The sequence below is a fragment of the Desmodus rotundus genome, chromosome 3 (genome assembly GCF_022682495.2).
Source record: "Desmodus rotundus isolate HL8 chromosome 3, HLdesRot8A.1, whole genome shotgun sequence".
Taxonomy (NCBI): domain Eukaryota; kingdom Metazoa; phylum Chordata; class Mammalia; order Chiroptera; family Phyllostomidae; genus Desmodus; species Desmodus rotundus.
The window spans coordinates 96276137-96298817 of NC_071389.1; the positions used below are offsets into that span (position 1 = coordinate 96276137).

The window sequence follows — 22681 nt, forward strand, 5'->3', positions numbered from 1 at the left end:
ATGTCTTATCACAGATGCTACTGCAGAGCTTTCTATCGATATGTCCAGGGAACACCTTAGACTTCAGGGCAGTAACAGTTTCCTGGAGGCCTCAGTCTACCCTGATGGTTCCCTTAGTCCTATCTAGTCTTTCTATAATTGTTTCTTTATCCAAAATTCTTTTTTAAAAAATGAGAGCCAAATGTGCCTTCTATTTCCAGTCAAGCCCCTGCCTAACACAGTTCTGCAAAACCATTTTCCATAGAGCATGTGCAAAATAAAAAGTGAGTAAATAAAAATAACATTTATGGTAGTGTATAACATTTTGGAGCCAAAAGGAATTTGAAGAGAAATAAATCTAAAATAATAATTGTGTATTTTATCCTGGATATCAAGTATTGAACAGATAATATATTCTGTTTCCACCCAAACTGGTCTGACTCCAGCTGAGTGCACTGTAATTCAATCCACCTGGAGTTAGCACAGGCCCAAAGGTTGAGGGCAGAGTGCTCTATACACTGACCTCAGAAGGAAATGGCTATACTTATGCATATGGTTTTATTGTTAAGGATACACACAGGTAACATCTGAGAGGATCCTGTTAACCTAAAAATAAATAGCCAAAACGTGAGAGTCAACACTGTTTATGTGAAATGAAGAAGAAGAAGAAGGAGGAGGAGGAGGAGAAAGAAGAAGAAAAAAAAGCTATTCTAGAAGCACTGATTCAGGCAGAAATCCAAATAGTGTTATGATTAGGAGGGAGAAGATAAAGAGTATTTATGAGAAAAGGAAAGAAAGGAAAAGGAATTACAAGAACAGAAGAGATTTCTATAGGTTCTTCTTGGGCAAAGGAAACAAAAGAAAAAATAAACAAATGGGACTAAGTCAAACTAAAAAGTTTTTGTACAGCAAAAGAAACCATCAACAAAATGAAAAGATAACCCACTGAATGGGAGAACATATTCACAAATGATACATCTGATAAGGGGTTAATATCCAAGATTTATAAGAACTGAGACAACTCAACATCAGAAAAACAAACAACCCAATTAAAAAGTGGACAGAAGGCCCTAGCCAGGTGGTTCAGTTTGTTAGAGTATTGTCCTGTACACCAAAAGTTTTCAGGTTCAATTTCTGGTCAGGGCACATACCTAGGTTGCAAGTTTGATCCCTGGCTGGGGCTCATATGGGAGGCAACTGATTGGCATTTCCTCTCTCTCTCTCTCTCTCTCTCTCTCTCTCTCTCTGCCTCTCACTAAAATCAGTAAACATATCCTCAGACATGGATTAAACAAACAAAAAGGGTGGGAAGAATACCTAAATAGACACTTGTTCAAGGAAGACATACAAGTAGCCAATAGACATATGAAAAGAAGCTCTACATCACTAATTATCAGAAAAATGCAAATAAAAACCATAATGACATATTACCTCAAACCTGTCAGAATTGCTATCATCAATAAATCAACAAACAAGTATTGGTGAGGATATGGAGAAAAGGGAACCCTCATGCACTGTTTGTGGGAATGTAGATTGGTGCAGCCACTGTGGAAAACGGTGTGAATATTTTTAAAAATTAAAAATGGAATTGTCATAAGCCTAGTAATTCCACTTCTGGGAATATATCTGAAGAAACCCAAAACCCTAATATGAAAGAATATATGTACTCCTATGCATATGGTAGTGTTATTTACAATGGCCAAGATTTGGAAGCAACTCAAATGCCTATAAGCAGATGAGTGGATAAAAAAGCTGTGGTACATTTACACAATGGAATACTACTCAGTCATAAAAACAGGAAATCTTACCTTTTGTAACAGCATGGATGGACCTAGGGGGATTAGAATTGTGTGAGAAATAGAGGCAGGAAGACCCGAGTGATCTGATCCACATGCCTTTATTTGATGTTGCTCAGAGAGGCAGGCTGAGTCGGGCTGACTTCAGCCCTGGGGGAAGGCAGGAGTGGGGTTTTTAAAATAAAAAGCTCAGGGTTTGTGAGGGGATAGGGGAGAGGCTAGCCTCTTGTTCTCCCAGGCGGTGCCTCAGGGTTCCAGGATGTGAGTGGGGACAATAGGTTAGGTAAAGGGCTGGGCTGTTCCCAGGTACAGGAGGGTCAGTCTGGCCACCAGCTATTGTGGCTGGCAGAGGTATCCATTGTGCATGGTAGGAGAGAGTTTCAATTAAACCATGTGCTGTCAAGTGAGTTGGGACAACTGAATCATAGGCAGTCCAGAGGGTTGGAAACTGGTCTGATTGGGTCATTAATAGTCTGGTGGATTGGGGATAGCCTGACCCTTTCAGAGGGTATTATGCTAAGATTTATAAGCCAGTTAGCGAAAAAGACTAATAGCATGTGACTTTACTTATATGTGAAATCTAATGAACAAAATAAACTAACAAAATAGAAACAGACTCATAGATGCAGAGAAGAGATTGACAGTTGTTAGGGGAGAAGGGTTTTGGGGTGCTGAGTGAAAAAGATGAAGGGATTAAGCAGTATATATTGGTTGGTAGTTTCAGAATAGACACAGAGGTGCAGGTTGCAGTCAGTAATGCCAAGATTACAGGGATGGGGCCAGGTGGTGGCTGGGGCAGCAAAGGGGACTATTTTGTAGAGTACATGGTTTTCTGATCACTTTGCTTCTGAAACTGGGGCAGAATGGCATTGAATGTAAACTGTGGTTGAAAAAAAAAAAGCTCCAAAGTGATGCAGATGTTGGTCCAAAGGCCACCTTCTGAGTAGGGTGTGTATCATGAAGTTAAGTTGGGTAAAAGGATACTTTCAACTTCATTACATTTTTTAAATTATTCCAACTTACACCTCTTTTGCATATGAGAGTTCCCTTTGTTTCCATTTTCACCGAATTTGGTGTTATTAAAGTTTTTTAGATGATTATACAGTTTTTTCCACACTTGAATGTACTATATTAAGTTAAACAGTTTCTGATTTTGAATCACCCTTCCATTGATGGGAAAAGAACCTTACTTGAATTTGCTGATTTTGATATGCATTATTGAGGTTAATAAATGAGATCTGTCTATAATTTTCTTTTCTTGCACTTTACCAGTCTGATTTTGGTGTCAAGGTTACATTCAACTTATAAAGTGAAAATTCCATCTTATATTCTCTGAAGTAGTATATGACAAGAAGTATCTGTGGTGTGTTTTGTTTGAAAGAGTGTAGTGTTGAGAATAGATGACTATTAATTAAGAATGGAATTTCTTTAATGGTTATTTGGTTTTTAAAGATTTTTCTATTTCAAGTCTTTTTTCCTAAACCATTATCTATTTAATATTAGTTTTAAATTATTAGCATAAGTTGCTGTATTGCTTTTGTATTTTTTACCTCAATTTTTAAGTCTACTGTATTTTTTATTTTTGGCTTGATTTGAGTGACCAACCTACTTATTTTCAATCTTTTAAAAATGAATTTAAGGTGATTAATTTGGCTCAAATATCATATTGGATGCATCACACAACTTGATACAGTGTAGATATTACTTTCAATATAATTCACTTCTACATCCAGCATGTTTTCTCTTCCACAGCCTAGGTGTCAATCAGTAGATGAGTAGATAAGACATCTTTGGGACATTTACACAAGGGAATACTACTCACAGTAAAAAAGAAGAAAGTTTACCCTTTGTGACAGCATGGATGGACCTGGAGAACATTATGCTAAGTGAAATAAGCCAGTCAGGAAAGACAAATACCATATGATTTCACTCAATGTGAAATCTAAGAACAATCTGAACTAACAAGCAAAATAGAGACAGACTCATAGATGGAGAACAGGATGACAGCTAAGGGGTTGGTTAGGGGGAATGACTGAGCAAAAAGAAGGAGGACTCGGACATGGACAGCAGTGAGGTGATTGAGTGGAGGAGGGTGTATAAGGGGACTAAATGGTAATGGGAAAAAAATAAAATTAAAAATTAAGAAAACATGATTAAAAAACTCATTAGCATTTTAGAAACACAATTTTAGAGTTCCATAAAGAGTGTATTTTAGAAAATGCAATTATCATTGATCTAATTTAATTACCTGAGGTAAGTGAATTCATTTGTATAATCTTGATTTTTAAAAGTTGGTTGACACTTCCACTGTAACATATAAATAGTTAATGTTTATAAAATTTTCTGTGTATACTGGAAAAGATACACATTCACAGTTTGTTAGGTACAAGGTTCATTTATAAATATATTGATTAAATAGCTTACTCAGTTATCCAGATAGTCTGCATCTTTTCCAGTGTTTGGAATGCATGATCTACCAGTTTCTGAAAGGTGTTATAATATTCTGTTCTTATTTATTAATTTTTTATTAAAATCTGAAAGCATTTAATTTTACCCCATGGAAGCTCTGTGTGGATACTACTGATTTCAGAAGAGAAACAGCCTGATATGCTGAGAGAAAAAGAAGACAAAATTTTGACACTGGACTGATGCAGACTCCAACCAGCAGTGTCCATGGTGCTGTGGATGCGATGAACAAATTCACACGGATTGCAGAAGTCCTGTGGAGAAAAAGGAGAGAAAAAGGACGGCATGGCCACTCTCTGAATGAGAGGACACCCCGACCCCTGCCTGGACAGGCTTTTATTGCTTTCTGGGAGCATTACATCAAAGAAGGTTCTCATTCATTATGCTCAGGTTTGCTTTAGGTGATTACATTTTACGGATAACAAAGAAAAGGATGTTGCAAATGCAAGGGAAAAAGTGGTTGAACTGGTTACACTCTGTCCTGGGGAGGTTTAGCACAGACTTTAGGAAGTTACTTCAAGGATATGCATTAAACATTTGCTGCTTTAACCCAGGGCAAGGGAGTTTTAGCAAAAGCAAACCTCAAAGCAGCCTAGGTACAATGCAGGCCTGGTTCCTCATGGGAAAGCCGATCTGTGGGCCTGGCTCCTGTGTGCTGCCTCACGCCTATTGGTTTTCCAAACCAGGGCTGAGCTACATTCGCCATTGCCATGTGGACCAGTCCCCTACACTGGACTTCTATTTCTTTTTTTTTGCAAAAAAAAATTTTTAAAGATTTTATTTATTTTTGGAGAAAGGGGTAGGGAGGGAGAAATAAAGGGAAAGAAACATCCATGTGAGAGAGAAACATTCATTTGAGAGAGAAAAATTGATCAGTTGCCTCTCAAACACACCCCCAACTGAGGTCTGAACCTGCAACCCAGGCATGTACCCTGACAGGGAATCGAACTGGCAACCTGTTGCTTCACAGGACTACACCCAAGCAACTGAGCCACACTGGTCAGGTCAACACTGGACTTCTTTAATTAAACATGTTACATGTTTATAGTATTTTAAAACATCCACGTGATATAACTTTTGAATGTCAAAACAACTATGTGTGATGGGCTGTGCAGATATACCTATTATCTTTATTTTATACATGAACTATTGAAACTCAAAAAAACAGTGTGCCTAAGTTTAAATGTCATGTAAATGTCAGATGAATTTTCCAGTGATCAACAGAAAGTGGTCACTTTCAAGGAGAAAAGAAGAGTCAGTTATATCTAAATAACTCTTTTTAATACTATAATCAGTACATTGGGGGTCAGATCAACATGAATTGATGAAACATCTGAATTATAAGACGGTACAAGTGTAATTAATTTTTGTTTAGTAAATACAAACTAGGTTGACAAATTTTTGCTTCATTATAGGTTCCACAGTTAATGAATGCTGACTGACCTGCAGCTAGGTTTCTGGAACATGAGAATAAGCATCTATACCACAGAATAGTTTATTTAAAATGACCTCCAAGTTTATCCTGTCCAACTTTACACTCCGTTCAGAAATTCTCTCTTCACTATTCCACAATAATGGTAGTACTAGCCTGGAATGAAAGGCAGGTCATGGTGGTTTAAAGTCCTCACCTAGCAATGTTTCCCTTAAATACTCCTTTATTTTGTTCATTTGCTTACCCAAATCTCTCTTCATAATTAGTTAAGAGCTTAATATTAATGTAACCCAAATCTGAGTAAGTAGATTTTCTTTGTGTAACCAAGGGGCAGTGAGAGATGTGGAGGACACAGGGAGAATCTGCAGCAATCATTATAATAATCACACACATCTAGTCAATACTTATTACCTCCCCACAAGGAAGGAAAAGAAGAGCAGACCTCCAGAAACTCCCCACACAGCTCACAGATTACTTCAAATGGAAACCTTAAGAGGCAGTCTGAGGCTGAAATAATGTTTATGAAATGAGCAAGACTGTTTGAAAGTATATACCATGTTCCACAAAGTTGCTCAGAATAATAAAAGCAATTGATTGTGAGAGATCAATTTTTCTTAAAATATAATATGCATCATGTTGCCATCCTGCTCCAAAAACCCACCAGAGTATGGATAAACTTCATAGCCTGGCATTCAAAACATTCTACGAGATGGTCCCTACGTGCTCTCATAGGCTTGTCTACCACTAACTGTCTCTGGAGCATCCCCAGAGTGGAGGTTACCTCAAAACAGTTTTGTATGATGGGCTGGTCTGTGGCATTTATTTTTGTCTTATTTTCAGACCACCATCCATGTTCCCATGGCCTCCTTTGAACATATTTTGACTATGCAACTGTCACAGGTGGGCACAGGTAACCAGGTTCTTGGTGATTGGGACAAAGAATTGAACCGAGCACACAGAGTTTATAGCAGAGAACATGGGAGCAGGCCAACTCCAAGCAGAGATTGACCTCATGGGCTGCAGGGATTCTATTCTTATAGGGCAGATCCCTTCTGGCTAGTTTTGGTGGGCTTTTATTGTGCATGTACAAGTAGTTGTATTACTTTAAAGCTACTGCGCATGTGGTCTCCCATGATTTCCCTTGATTGGCCACTGCAGAAGAGGTTGCACAATGTTACTGAATGGACCCCACCTTCTCCTGGGGTCCCCCTGGACTAGGTTCACCTTGCTGCCACCAGGGAATTATAGTTCTCAATGTCAGAGATTGGTGAAAAGGAAAGGAATTATTTATTCAAAGGTTATACAGACTTAGAGTAATGACTTAATGTCTTCATTAAAATCCTAAAGTACCTTAAAACACCCACAAACACACACAGTCCTTCCTTCCCCTCTTTGCCCAGTCCGGGGTACAATATCTCAGGACAAGAAATAGAGGTCCGAGGCTCAGGTAGCCCCCCATTCCTCCCAGTAATCCATGCTCAGCTGGCAGGCCTCCCTTGGTTCCCAGCACCATCGGCTGTGTTGTCAGGATCCCCAGTTCTTAATCCAAAACCACATGGCACCTTCTCATGGCCCACCAGCAAGGGTCCTTCCACCCCTTTCCTTCCTGCAGCGTCTTCTGCATTCTTCCAAACTGCTAAGACAGAGCTCTGCATTGTTGCTACATCTTGTTGTCGGCTTCCTAAGCTGCATGGCAAAGGGAGACCCAAAGCTGCGTGGTTCTTCTTGTCATGGCTGCCGCACCTGAGTTTAAATCCCAGCGCCAGTCTTCCTCTGCTGTCCCATTTCCGACTCCTCCCACAATCAGTTACACCTGCCAGCATTTCCATTTTCTTCCAGCTTTTCTGGGCTGCCGTAGTAAGTCCAGGCAGGTGTGGCCCTGTGGCATGGAGCTAATCATCTCCAAGCTCTTAGGCAGGCTCTGTAACCAGGGGGAGTTGCCTCCCAGTTACATCCTGGATGGAATTCACTCCCATCTCCCTCGCTCAAAGCATGGCCATAGCTATTTAGCATATCCATGAAACCAGTCAAAAGTTAGATATGTTAAATGACTGTTCTAGAGGTTATCTGCAAAATTGTTGCTATGCAGAACAACTCTCAATGGCCCTGCTCCTTGTGTCCCATCCCCCAGTTCAGACTTGTGGGCATGAGAACATCCCATTACTTTTAATATTTCCTGGACACCCTGAGTTCAGGACCTCATTACAAATCCATCTCTGGGGGGCCCCCTAGCTGCACCCTCTTACACATCTGTCTCAACCATTAGTGCTTGTTTGCCATATTTGTTTGGTTTCTTATACAGAGATTATGAATTTTCTACATCATTTCTACAAAACTAGGTGGTAGCCTTGTAAGATTACTGTCAATTGACCCTACCTAATGGTCCCGGAGAAGTGGTATAGGCTAGTGTTTACCACAGACCTTAGAGCCAAGCTGCCATTGTTCAAGGTCAGGCCCTGTCAATGAGCTTTGTGAATTTGGTCAAATAACCAGTTTCTACATTTCATTTCCCCACCAATAAAATGGAGATACCAGAATTGAACAGGGAGGGGAGTAGGGAGAATTAAACAGTTTACCTTTTACAAAGTGCTTTAAACCTTGACTGGTATACATAGTAAGCTTCTTGGAAGTAATAACTGTTTTCAAACAGCCAAAGAAAACCATCAGCCAGGTTTAGAATCTCCTTAGAGCAGACTCATCATGCGGCCTTAGCACTGAACTGCTGACAACCAAATAATTGCCTCTTGAATGCAAACTTGTTATAGACTGAATATGTCACCCCCAAATTCATATGTTGAAACCTAATCCCTAATGTGATGGTGTTAGGAGGTAGGGCCTTTGGATGTGTAGGTTATAAGGGTGGAGGAGCCCTCAGGAATGGGATTAATATTTTTATACTAATAAAAGAGACCCCAGAGAGCTCCCTTGCTCCTTCTGCCAGGTGAGGACACAGCAAATGGACAAATGTCTATGAACCAGGAAGCAGGCTTTCATCATTTTTACATCGATTCTGCCAGGTTTTTGATCTTGGACTTCCCAGCCTCTATTAACTGTATAAGTCACCTAGTTTATGGCATTCTGTTATAGCAGCCCAAATGGACTGTAAATTTTTAAAGGATTTTATCTATTTTTAGAGAGAGGAGAAGGGAAGGAGAGAAGGAGAGAAACAATGATGTGAGAGAGAAACATGGATTGGTTGCCTCTCACACACTCCCCGACCAGGGACCAAACTCAGTACCCAGGCACGTGCCCTGACCAGGAATTGAAACAGTAGCCTTTTGCTTTGTGGGACAATGCCCAACCAACTGAGTCAAACTGGTCACCGCCCAAACAGGCTAAATAAAACTTGATCACATTTATCATATCAGAAAATTCTGGACAAATTTCAAGGGTGCTTTGTGGGGAACTGTTCCAAGCGTGGGAAATGTAGCTCAGCCCCCACTCGGAAAAGCCAGTGGGGAGCAAGGTTGGCGGGCAGGACCCACATCCATGGATAGGTTCTCCAGTGGGAAATCAGGCCTGCATTGTACCTTGACTGCTATGAGACTTGCTCTTGCTAAAACTCCCTCACCCTGAGGCAAGCAAATGTTTACTGAGTATCTTTATCTTCCTAAAATCTGGGCTAGACCTTCCAGGTATGGAGCATAGCCCTTTGGACCACTTGTCCCTTTACCTTGCAAATATCCTCCTTTGATGTATTCAGCGACATCCTCTCCTTTGTCTGCAAAAGATAATCACCCAAAACAAACCTTCGCATAGTAAAGGAGGACCATCTTTGATGTAAGGGGCCTAGAAAAACAATAAAAGCCTGTCAAGGCAAGGGTCGGGGCACTCTCCTCTTGAGGGAGTGGCCGCGCTGTCCCTTTTCCTCCACAGGATTTCTGTAGTTTGCTAGTACTTGAATATTGCAACCACAACAGATCCTGCTGGCCAGGATCTGTGTCATCTGGCACCCAGGAACAGGGACCCAGGGCTACGAGCCACAGTTGTGGTCAACATACCAACTTGGTCAGAGTACGCGCATTAGCCCAGGTAAGGGCCAACGACACCAAGTGCTTTTCGGGAAGGTCGTAGGGTGTGTTGGATTTCAGAGGAAAAGAGTTTCCTTCCTAGGATGCCCTCTTTCGCGACCGCTTTGCAACTGTACTTTGTTTAGTAAGCAGGAGCCTTGCTCTCTCTCCCAAGCATCTGCGGCAATCTCGCGAGCACAGGTCGAGCAGTTAAAAGCCACAAGGGCTCTTGCCACTAGAAGACACCCATGAGAGGATAAGCTGGACGTGGACCGGGACAGAATACTAGGTTTCCCTGCTAGCCGCAAGCAAAAGTCCACGCAATGATAGGCACGCTGTAAAAATACTCACAAGTCCATCCCCCGTGGAACAGCCCCCAACTAGGTCTAGGCTTGGGAGAAAGAGCAAAGACTTTCCCTTTAATCAGCTTTAAAAATGGATGTGCCAGATGACACAGATCCTGGCCAGCAGGATCTGCTGTTGTGGCCACAACATACACATACACACGGACTACAGAAATCCTGTGGAGGAAAAGGGACAGCGCGGCCACTCCCTCAAGAGGAGAGTGCCCCGACCCTTGCCTTGACAGGCTTTTATTGTTTTTCTAGGCCCCTTACATCAAAGATGGTCCTCCTTTACTATGCGAAGGTTTGTTTTGGGTGATTATCTTTTGCAGACAAAGGAGAGGGTGTCCCTGAATACATCAAAGGAGGATATTTGCAAGGTAAAGGGACAAGTGGTCCAAAGGGCTATGCTCCATACCTGGAAGGTCTAGCCCAGATTTTAGGAAGATAAAGATACTCAGTAAACATTTGCTTGCCTCAGGGTGAGGGAGTTTTAGCAAGAGCAAGTCTCATAGCAGTCAAGGTACAATGCAGGCCTGATTTCCCACTGGAGAACCTATCCATGGACGTGGGTCCTGCCTGCCAACCTCGCTCCCCACTGGCTTTTCCGAGTGGGGGCTGAGCTACATTTCCCACGCTTGGAACAGTTCCCCACAGTGCTCAATTATATAACTGTAGACTATTAAACTCAAAGTTTCTTAGATACCCAGAAGAGTATCCAAGAGGGCATTTCTTGGTTCTCCGATCCATGAAGTTGTGTATAAAAAAAAAACTTAAAACGATCCTACTTCTCTGGTTAACTTCATTTTAAGTCAGGACAATTTTGGCTAAACATTTGTTAACAATGGATCCAGTTCTGCCTTCTGGAAAATACTGGTCTACCCCTCCTCATACCTCTCAGCACTTTGACACCATTTTGTCCCTGCTTCTGGTCTGAATCCTGGCTTCTAGATGAGGGATGGCCATCTTGCTTGCTGGGGTTAAGGACTGAGTGCCCTCCAGGCCTGTACTCATAATTGACAGCAGCAGGGTGGGTTATCCAGGGCTCTATCTTTGCCGGGCACCATCCATGTATGTTATCTCGTCCCACCCTCCCCAGACCTCCAGCTTGCAATAGATCAAGTGTGTGTGGCTGGAATGGAGGCAAGATTCAGTGCTTGTGAGCTGAAACAGAGTGAAAAAATTTTTATTTATGATCTTTCCTTAGGGGCCAGGTAGAGTAAGGTTTATCTTCTAGGGTGATGTGGCTGGTAGAGAGGGAATCAGCCATTTCTCTTACAGGCTTCCCTTTTGGAAAGACCACTCTCTAATTTCATTTTTTTAACTAAGTGAGGCCTGGTGTTTGGAGAAAATGTGGGCATATATTTCTTGTACTCCCTCTCTCCTCCCATCCTCCAACCTGCCCCACCCCCTCCAGGATAACCACCATCCTTAATCCTAGTCACCATCTCCTTTCCTTTTTATTTTTATCTCCTCTTACAGGCAATTTAAAAATTAACATATTTTTCATTTCAACCATCTTTAACTCATTAAGAAGGGTATTTTACAGCATATGATTTCTGGAGGTTTATTCTGATTGCTTTATAACAGTTCAGAAGGTGAGTGTACCACTTTTTTTAAATGCATCTTCCTCTTGGTGAGTGACTTGAAATTTCTTCGACACGTGAAGGAATTTCTCTTGGGTGAAACTGCTAGGGTGTAGACAATACGAATGTTCGTCTTACATTTGTCAAACTGTTTTCCAAAGTACTTGTACCTATTATACTTCCACCTGTGATTAGTTAAGAGATTTTTGTGGATCTATACCATTTGCAAAACTTGGTATTATCATCATTGGCTGTACAGTGGCATCTCAGTCTTAACCTGCATGTCAATTTCTGTTTTTATTTTAACAGAAAAACCACTGGGGGTTTTGATTAGACTTTCTCCATTAAATGTGGCTTCCTAGAGTACTTCTTCCCTGGATTTTGCTTCATTTGGAGCTTCCCTGGAAGCTCATTTGATCACTTAAGCTTATTCTAAGAGAGAAAATACATAGTGCTGAACAGCTAGGTTTAGTAACATTTGTATTATCAGGAATACAAAATGCTTTTTGTAAATACTGTCAAATGTAAAGAATGTCTGGGAAGTATGGGTAATTGTTAGCGGGTTTTTACTTCTTCCCAGCAATATGGTAGGCACATAAAAAGATACAGGAGATGAAGTTCTTATTCCGTTGCTTGGCATTTTTAATCACACATCTGTTCGGATACCAACAAGAATATAATTTTGTGCTCAGCTTTTTTCTTCTTGTTCTTCTCTTGGTTGTTAGTTCACATTAAAAAAAATCATCTCCAGTTCTTGTATCATAGGAAACATGTATTTAAATGAAATTATGGGGGGGAAAATCATATGGTATGGAATTTTCAAAGGGACTGGCTTTAGCAAGTCCTTACAGGGGTATCCAAACTTTCAGTGTCTCTGGGCCACACTGGAAGGAGAGTTGTCTTGGGCCACACATTAACTACATTGCGACATATAATCAGGAAAAAAAGGAAACTCATGTTTTAAGTAAGTTTACAACTTTGTGTTGGGCCACATTCACAGCCATCCTAGCTGCATGTGGACGCACCCCTGCTTTAGGAGTTAGTGTGCCAAACATTAGCTTTCTCCATACTAATGTCAAAATTGATTTAGTTAAACAAAATTCTGTATTGCATACCAGTTCCCTGTTTGATGACATTAGAAATGACATTTGTTCACCAGGGAAAGATTTCAAACAGAAATATTTGTTTAAATTAATTTATTGTTCAGACTGATCTATGGTAGGAATAGCTAAGCCAGTTATCAAGGAAGTCCTCAAAGAAATAAGTTTGAGTCTTTAAGAAAGAAGGCTGCAGTCAAGTGAAAGTAAATTTTGAAAGTCCTCTGTCTAAGCAATACCACTGAACATTTGGTGAACTGGACCCTTTTTGGGGTGTTGGCCAGGTAACAGATGATGACACCTTACCAAGACATTTTTGCCTCTTCTCAATGATCTAGTTTAACTTTTCAAGTACTCATGGTTACGTTATGGTTATCTCTAACCAATTATTTCCAAAGATTGAGTGTTCCACCTCATGAGACAATCCATAGCATGTTTAAAACGACAATTAGAAACTTCTCTAAACTAAACTTCATCTCCCTTTGCCTTTTGGAGTTTCACAAAAATTAAGTAGTCATTTGTATACTGATGATATTGTATTAGAATATTTAAAGCCAGAAAACTTCAGTTTTCTAACAAGAGTTTCAAATCAACAGTCAGCTAAATAACTCACATAATTTCAATTAATGATAAATACAACTCCACAAATAACTGAAGTTATTTGCTCTTAATTTGGAAATTGAAAACTAAGAATGTAGAGTTAAAAGATTCTCCCAGGGTTTATGTACTTGAGTCAACTGGTAAGGTAAAAGTTCTTTATGTGAAGTTTACTCTTGAAAATCTCTTAAATTGCTCACAAAGTAAACACCAATACAGCTGATTTTACCTCCAGGATTCAATAGATTGTTCTTTTGGCTGGACTGCAAAAGTTTGATCTCCAAAATATATAAAGAACTTTCACACAACTGCACTCCACGAAGACAAACAATCCAGTTAAAAAATGGGCAAAGGACCTGAACAAGGAGGACATACAGAGGATCCAGAGACATATGAAAGGACGCTCAGCATCACTATCATAGAGATGCAAATTAAAACCATAATGAGATACCACCTCACACCAATCAGAATGGCCATCATAAACAAATCAATAAACAAGTGCTGGCAAGGATGCAGAGAAAAGGGAACCCTAGTGCACTGTTGGTGGGAATGCAGACTGGTGCAGCCACTGTGGGAAACAGTATGCAATTTCCTTAGAAAACTAAAAATGAAACTGCCTTTTGACCCGGCAATTCTACCTCTGGGATTATACCCTAAGAATCCTGAAACACCAATTCAAAGGAATCTAAGCACCCCAATGTTCATAGCAGCACAATTTACAATAGCCAAGTGTTGGAAACAATCTATGTACCCATCAGCAAATGAGTGGATAAAAAAGAAACTGTGGTACATTTATACAATGGAATACTATGCAGCAGAAAAGAAAAGAGCTCCTACTCTTCATGACAGCGTAAATGGATCTGGAGAGCATTATGCTAAGTGAAATAAGCCAGGCAGTGAAAGACAAGTATCCCATGATCTCACCTATAAGTGGAACCTAATGAACAAAACAAGTAAGCAAGCAAAATATAACTGGAGGCATTGTAATAAAGAACAAACTGACAATAACCAGAGGGAAGGGTGAAGGGGGATAATGGGGGAAAGAAGGTGAAGGGTTGTCAAGGAACATGTATAAAGGACCAATGGACAAAGCCAAAGGGGGGTAGGATTGAGAGTAGGAGGTAGGGCTGGGTGGTGGTGGGAAAATGGAGACAACTATACTTGAACAACAATAAAAATTTTAAAAATTTAAAAATATTAGAAAACTTAATGGTATTGTTAATGTAAGATGTTAATATTAGGGTAATACAGGTGAGTGGTATATAGGGATTCTCAGTATTTTTTGTAACCCTTTTGTAAATCTAAAATTATCTCAAAATAAATATTTAAATGAAGTCAAAATCTAAATTACAAAAATGTCAACGAATGGAAAAAGATCTCATCTCACCATTCTGTTTAACATTTGGTAAGAAAAGTAGATATAGATGATTGTTACATTATTTACGTATTTTTTGTAAACTGTCATTTTTACTTATCAAAATATTGTGAATTTGTGACCATCAGAATACATTGATACGTTTGGCTGGGGTGGGGGAGTCTGGTGGGGGGAAAATGCAGACAACTGTAATTGAACAACAATAAAATAATTTTCTAAAAAAAGAATACATAGATACAATGCATTCACTTAGGGTGTATTTTCTATCACCATGACACTAGCCAATTTCAATGTGAAACTGATGAATTTGAAACCTATCTGTAAAATTCCTTGTCCCTTTCCCATAAGGACATTTAGACCATGGGAAAAAATAAAAAATAAAGTGGTTATTTGGCAGTTAGGAACCACAATGAAGAGTAACTGTATTCACTTAGCATGAATGCATTGTTGAAATTATCCATATGATGCAAAACATTACAGAATGTTTCTTTACTGTTTTCCATTTGAAGAAAAAAAAACACTTATTGAATACCTTCAACAAGCCAGGCATTATGCAAGAGTAGCAGCACTTGTCACATATTCATCCATAAATGTGGAAAGATAAGACAATTTATTAGCTGAAGGAGGAAACCACTTCCTGAGATAAAACTGTCATATAAAAGAGAAGATTAAGGGGAAAAGAGTATGTTAACATGAAAGTGATATTCTTCAAAAGAAAAATAGTGGATAGTGACAGAAACAACTCTACTGCTCTCTTAAAAAATAAGTTCACAAGTGTCATGTTCCAGTTCTCTAATACTAAGTATTTCATAAAAATTTGACTCACCATTGAAGGAACAATGGTTTGCAAAGTATTCACTTTAAGATTAACTTATAAGAAGCTCTAAATAATGCCATTTATTTAGCAAAATAAAAAATACTTTTTTACTAGGAAAAATTACAAAGATATCTTCAAATGCACTGCTCAATGAATCCTTTCAAGATATGCACTTCTAAGGAAAAAGCCATTTTAGAAACAGAAACTAGACTTATCTAGTATTTCTTATAGTGAACAATGTTTTATAAATTGCCATAAATCAATAGGGATAACAAAATAACCCAGCAGTGACAATAGGATTTTCCCAAGAGAAAACAATGGAGGAAAATTACATCAAATCCCACCTCTCTCAAGCCATTTGATAGAGGTACAATTTTGATAAATAAAGATTAAAGGCAGCTGTGATGAGGAAATGAATTCATTAATGTCCACTACTTGATGGATACTAAATAAGATAGAAAAAGGCATTCCCCAAACCCTTCTGAAGATTCAGCCTGGGTAGGGAGGATTCATGGTAGGTAGATGGTATGGAGGAGCCACATATATTTTTTTTAAGGTAGCGGTAGAGGCACTAACTTCTTGATAAGTTGATTCGTCCATCACTAGTGCCAAACTACAGTAGTTCTGTCAAAATTTGGCCATTGGAAGTATAGAAAAGATAATGTGAAAATACACTCAATCTTAAGATATTACTAACTGCTATTTACTTCATGACCCTGAACAACCAACAACCTTCATTCCCTTATCTGTAAATTAGGAATATATAGCAAATAACTTTAAGGGATAGAAGAGAGATCAAATAAACTGAAACTTCAAGAAGTATTATGTGACCCATAAAACATGATAAAGGACTAGAGAGATTTAGACAATTCAGAGAAAAAAAAATCTCCTGTGAACAATTTATTCTGACAAAACAAACTACAAAGCTTACATTGTAAACTCTCAAACTTTTACTTATTTAAAAAATAAGAGACAAGGCATCCTGGACTCCCAAGATTTCAGGCATGAATAAAATAGTACTGTATTTTCAAGTTATATAAGACAGCTGCATTTTTATATACCATAAACATGAAGAAAATTGTGACACACATTCGTCAGTTTCAAATGTACCTATAGAAACACGTGGACATTCTTTGAGTTTCTAACCACAGTTTCATATCAATAAGCATCTAAGTAACTGACACAATTTCCATTAATGGTAAATACAACTCTACAAATATCAAATTACACAAATCATTTGCTCTTTATAATCTCAATTTGGAAATTGAAAAATAAGAGGAATAGAGATAAGTAGCTGAAAATGCTACATAAGAGCATCATGGCAAGGAATGCTACAAGTAGTTTCCCTTAAGAATGATTTTTGAAAATTTAAATTTTATCAGAGAAATTAAAGTCTTTAGTGTGAGCAGCAAGTTAAATGAAATATTGGCTGAATCTCTAAAGATCTAGCAAATCAGAGGTTTTGTACAATTAAGTAGTAAATACACATTTAAGAGATTAATACTGACTGTTTAATAGAATGTTTAGATGGTTCGAGAAGTGTCTACTCTTTATAGTTCACTTTAGCTTTACGTGTCAGTGAAAGGTAAGATTCCTCAGTGCAAAGTTATAGCTTATTCTGCACTAGATACAGGTAATATCAGAACAAAAGATACAGGTAATATCAGGTACAATTCAGAACAAAAGTTTGCTTTCACCTTTGAGGAACCTATTTTTAATTCACGCAAAATTAGATTGCTTTTCACCCACATGCATGGAAAACGTGCTTCTCAAATGTACATGGCCCATTTCCATAATCCTAAAACAAAAATAAAGGCACATAAATGGCTAATAGTTTATATATTTTATGTAAAATTTTTTCATTAATTTTTAAACAAATTCAATCTAGAGAGGTGTGACAAACTGGTTACAAATTTCTGCAACTTAGGAAATTAAAAATCTAAGACCTCTATAAAGACTGCAGTTGTGTGCAAGTCATATATTAGTTCATTCACTCCTGAAACTAACTTACCCCTTAATTTCTACAGGCTGCAGGTACTTGTTTCATTAATTTAAAACCCAAAAGACTAAGGGAGAAGGACTTGTTGAAATTAGTCTCCCACAAAAGTTGTTTTGAATCTTGTTGTTACAAATAGATTTAATATGCTGGTGAGTTAAATTTTACAATAATTATAAAACATTCACACTAATATATTTGAATGGAATGTAATTAAGAACCACAGGCAAATCTTTAATTTTAATGAACAGTATTTGTCATTTAATTCAACAGCAGCATTTAAATACAGAAATAGTACCATCTCTTTTCTCTTTTATAAAGTGCTATTTTTAACTGGTTAGATTTACTATCCAGCTTTTCAATAACTTCACTGTACATCTATAACCGGGATGTCAAACTCATTTTCACTGGGGGTCACATCAGTCTCACGGTTGCCTTCAAAAGGCAGAATTCATTTTAGGACTGTATTAATGTAACTACTCCTTAACTGTTAAGGAGTTGAAATTACATTAGGCCCTTCGAAGGCAACCACGAGGCTGATGTGGCCCCCAATGAAAATGAGTTTCTCACCCCCAATCTGTAAGATTCCAGGAAACAATGAAAAATTGAAAGAATTTAGTATTTTAAGTATTTGCAAAATATTGCTACAAAGCATAGAGACTATGAGCATGTTTTATTAGTAAAACAAAGTGTACCTCAAGTGAGTCATTACATTGATTTAATGGTTACTTCACAGAAGCACAGGTTCACTAACATTTATGCCAATTTTTGTTAATCATCTAAACCGGAACAGTTTCTGTATGCAATTCAACTCTAAGCACCAACAAGTAGGATCATGTCAAACAGAACCAATGGTTACATAATTCCAGAAATAAAAACTTCAGCAAATTTCGATTTTTAGAATACCAAAACAAGATAGTAAGAATCAGAACCAAAGGCAGTATTTTACTTCAAAGTACCATAGATTATTAAAGATGTTTTCTTTAAATGAAAATTTGTATAGTTATTAATAATGTACCTTAATACTGAGTGCAGTGGTATTAGATATTTAAGAGGAAAGCATACTATAGCTTAACTCGAAAGTGAATGTTGTCTATTTTTTCAGTTCAGTGATTAAACTTGAAATTGCTTTTTAAAAAATAGTTGGACACTGCTTATAATACAAATAGGATACCAACAGAGTTCCCATTTTTATTCACATTCTCTAATTAGCATTTTTGCATTTCAACTCTTACCTGACCCTCCCTAGTATCTTAAAAACCAAATGCAATTAGTAAAAACTACAGGCAGTATGTAGTTTTGTTCACACTTAACAAATACTAAGTTTCACTACAATTTGCATTTCTTGTTGTTTTTGGAACAGTAACGACTTTAAAAAACATATACATTGAAATGCAATATTCCTTTCTTTGCATGGCATCCGATAATCGTTAAATCAAAGAAAGCGTCCGTCATCAATTCTGTACCCCCAATTTTAGATACATTTCTAGTCCTCACGAACAGGGACTCCAGGTTAGAGGGCTGGCACAAGAAAAAAGACGTGTAGGTCAAGGTTTGATGAATCACTTGGGAAAATCACTTCACTCAGAACACTAGGGGGAAACGTCCCTGACCCATTCCAACCCACCAAGTAAGATTGCATAATTTGACCTAGGTCTTCTCTAGTGTCACTTACTTGCTTATACCCAGTATTCTATTTCGCAAGACAAATAAAACTTAGAATTTTCTAAAAATAATATTTTTACCCGAATACATTGGACTTCGGTCTCAATTTGAATGAGGATAAGTGGACTTTAAGAGACCGATCCTCTTCTTCCTGCCCCCCTTCCTCCAGGGGCTGCTCCGGGTCTCTGAAAGAGGGTGTGGTGTGTATGATCTGGGTTCGGAAGTGGATTTTGTTGAGTCTGGGTTTTATTCGCCCACTAGAGCTGCCTGAAGCTTTGCGACCTGCTGGGTCCTTTGCTTTGCCTCCAGTCCATCCCTCAGCCAGGTGATGGTGGTGGTGGTGGTGGTGATCCCCTCCATCCTCCAGGACATGCGAGAATTTGTAGGTGATCAGGTGCGAAGGGAGTACCTTTGAAAACCTCCAGCGCCCTCCCCCGCTGCCCGCTGCGCTCTCCCCGTCATCCCCGTCCAGGGCTCCTACCAGGTTCTTTATTTCTTCGGCGATGCTCTGACTCAGGTACTGCGAGGCCTTTTTCCCACTGTAGTCCCTGACGTCCACATCTGCGTCATAGGCCCCCACCAGCAACTTCACCACCTCCACGTGCCCATGCATGGCTGCCAAATGAAGGGGAGTGTAGCCTCCACTTGTCCTGGCGTTGATGTTTACTGGCAGCTGGTGTTTGTTGGCGAAGTTGACCAGCATGGCCAGGAGCTCCTGCCGGCCGTGCTTGGCGGCCCAGTGCAAGCAGGTGAAACCGGTGATGAAGTCCCGCTTGGCCAGCAGGCCGGGCTCGCAGGTGAGCAACGTTTCTAGGCTGTCCCACTTGCTGTCCGAGGCTGAGAGCATCCAGGCGTGTTCCAAAGGGTCCAGCGTCACCGAGCCTCCGCTGCTGCTCTCCTCCTCCACCGACGACGAAGCAACAGATGCGCTGTCCGAGTCAGCCCCGCCTTTGCCGCGTCCTCCGCCAGAGAAGCCCCCGGGGCTGCTGCCTCCAGTACAAACGCTCCTTTTCAGCTGCGGGGAGCTGCCCATCACAAGATCCCGGAGGTTTTGGCGAGTAGACCTCTGGGTGGTGGTCCCTCCGGGAGAGCTTTCCCCTTCCGCCTCCTCGCAGCCGTGGGACTGCGGCTCCAGGTCCTCGCTGGTCGCGGGGGCCGGTCCCCCGGCCAGAAGCTGCGCTTCGCGCCGTGAGTTCCTCCAACCGGTCCCACCGCTCAGGGGCGGCACAAGTAGGCTGTCGTCCGCCAAGCTGGTCGGCCCAAGAGTGGCAGCGGAAGGCTCCCTTTCGCCGGGCTGGCAGACCGGACTCGGAGGCGCCACCGGCGTCGCCACCTCGGGGCACAGGCCACTCTCCTGGCCCTTTGCCCGGCCGTCGGGCCTCTCTGGGGCGCCGCCGGGGGGCTCGGCCTCTGCGGTCACCGAGATGCGGGGCAGGTCCCGGGGGGGCGCGGCCTTGGGCGACGGTGGGCCTTCGTAGAACCTCCGCTTGAGGTGCACGTACTTAGAGCCGTCGGCGGGGTCGGTGCGCACCGTGGCCACCGCGTTGACCAGCTCCTTGAAGCGGGCGCGCTGCTCCGGCTCGTTGCCCAGGGCGCCCGAGAAGTGCTGCACCAGCTCGGAGCGCCGGACCCGACCCCCGCGCTCCGCGAGGAAGTGCAACACTGCATCGGGGCGGAGCTCTGCCGGGCCCTCCATCCCTGGTCTCGCGGCTCGAGGCTGGCACGCGGGCGGTTCAACCCGGCCCCATCGCTGCCGGTTCCCAGGTGCGGGTTCCGCAGTCTCCAAATCTCTAGTCCGCGGTGGGGGACGCCGCCAGCTACTCACTCCGCCGCGCCCAGCGCAAACACGCCTCCGCCGGCCCGGCCCCGCCCCGCTCCTTTCCGGTCCCCGCTCAGACAGCAATCTCTGCTCCAGCCAGCCTCCCGCCAAGACTTGCCCCCAGGCACCGCCCACTTCCGGCCCTCTAGCCCGCCGAACTAGCTACTTTCTCCGTCTCCGTAAGCTGGTTGAAGGGTTTCGGCTGTATTTCCACACGTCGTCTACCTCAAGTTCCCGCTGTCCTCCAGTCCCCTTTCCCCTGAAGGTCCCATGAAACAAAAAGGATGCTCCTCTAAAGAGCCTTTCTCGCGACTGCGTCGCTGAGGCCGCCAGCTTGGCCACGCCCCTTCACCGGACGGTGGAGGCCGGCCCTTCTCTTTGCACCGCCCAGGGCCCGCGCCCTGAGCGCCAGGCGTGTTAGGCCCTCCCTAACCCCCTAGCTCCTTGGGTTAGGACGCGCTGGTCGGGGCTTGGCTGGTCGGAGCCTGCTGTTCTGCTGGCCCTCAGCTTGCTTCCCTCGGCTACCGCGCGGAATCATGACATCTGAGGAGGCGCGGCACTTGGTGAGTTCGGGAGACCCTGTCCCAGGGTCTGACTCCCAGGATCTCCGCCTTGCGGTCCTCGGGGTCCCAACGTAACTTCCTCCGTCTGGAGCTCCGGCAGGCAGCTGGTCCCAGCTGCGTCCAGCCAGGTGGCGGCGTTAGTGGGGACGTGCCTTCCACGGTCTTCTCGGGCTTCGCGGCCGGCGGGTCAGACAAAGGGATGCAGGGACTCCCTCCTGCTGTCCGCGGGGCATTGGCGGGCGGCCCGCACCTGGCGCGCAAGGTGCCCGGCAGCTCTTAGCGCCAGGCGGGAGCGGCTTGCGCGGCTTCCCATCTTAGCCGAAAGTTAAATCTGAAGCCGTGATCGTGGATCCATCGTTTTTATAACGGCTTTGGACGCACAGAGGCCATTAATACAACTGTAGTGATCTTTTACAGTTGTATACCTTTCCCTGACTCTACTCGCTGAGGTCCTGCCGGTTCACTCTTTGGTTTAACCCAACTGTTCGCTAGACCAAGACGTATTTCAGTTAAGATTTGAGCCTCCTCCTTTTCTCCTAGGTCCACCCCCCCTTTTTTGTCTTGGCACCCTCGTGCCTTAAAATAACATGTGTGACTGATTTGTTTGGTGGTTTATACCTTTCAAGTCAGTTTTATATATCGTTTGGTAGTAAACCAGCATTTCTGAAAATGTGGTCACAGTTCTGTTATTTGCCTTTTTCACATTCATTTTCTTTTGAGTATACGTTGAATTTTTCAGAGTTTACAGGATGTGGGGCCGATGGAATGTGTCTCTGTGAATACTTGTCTTTTAATTTTTTTGTTTTAATTTCTTATAAATATCAGTGATTGTAATCCGTGCAAACAAAACCTCTTTGGGGACCTGAGACCAAAAAGTTTGAGAACTGGTCTAAGCAATTTCTTGAGTTTCTACTGTAGGAACAGATTTCAGATTGTAGCTTGACAGGGCTGGGAGGAAAGCATTTCATGGACCCACACATTGGAGATTGTGGTGTGGCAATATTTATTTGGATGGAAATAGAAGACTGCCCCTGGCCCTGACCCTTTTGGCTCAGTTGATTGGAGCATCTCCCCATAACCAAAAGATTGAAGATTCCTTTCCATTCGGGGCCCGTGTCGCGGTTGTGAGTTAATCCCTG

The 22681-nt window shown here is 41.6% G+C and overlaps 2 protein-coding genes across 18 annotated transcripts in view; one reads left to right on the forward strand and one right to left on the reverse strand.

Annotated features, from left to right (window-relative positions):
• Positions 1–21287, reverse strand: part of SOWAHC (sosondowah ankyrin repeat domain family member C) — a 74534-nt gene extending 53247 nt beyond the window's left edge. Inside the window, exons 1-2 of one of the 6 annotated variants that reach the window (XM_053920526.2) lie at positions 19241–21282; positions 4280–4495 (exon numbers count right to left, since the gene is read on the reverse strand). In XM_053920526.2, coding sequence (XP_053776501.1) covers positions 4303–4495; positions 19241–20856 — 1809 coding nt within the window. In that variant the 5' untranslated portion in view covers positions 20857–21282 and the 3' untranslated portion in view covers positions 4280–4302. Of the gene's footprint in view, positions 1–4279; positions 4496–11474; positions 17298–18149 lie in introns of those variants that run through there. The other 5 variants (XM_045189132.3, XM_053920527.2, XM_053920525.2 and 2 more) reach the window with 5 other exon arrangements.
• Positions 21288–21377: 90 nt separating this feature from the next.
• Positions 21378–22681, forward strand: part of SEPTIN10 (septin 10) — a 74058-nt gene continuing 72754 nt past the window's right edge. For 7 of the 12 annotated variants that reach the window (XM_045189135.2, XM_045189144.2, XM_045189136.2 and 4 more), the window contains exon 1: positions 21378–21542. In XM_045189135.2, coding sequence (XP_045045070.1) covers positions 21516–21542 — 27 coding nt within the window. In that variant the 5' untranslated portion in view covers positions 21378–21515. The remainder of the gene's footprint in view (positions 21543–22681) is intronic. The other 5 variants (XM_045189139.2, XM_045189142.2, XM_045189141.2 and 2 more) reach the window with 1 other exon arrangement.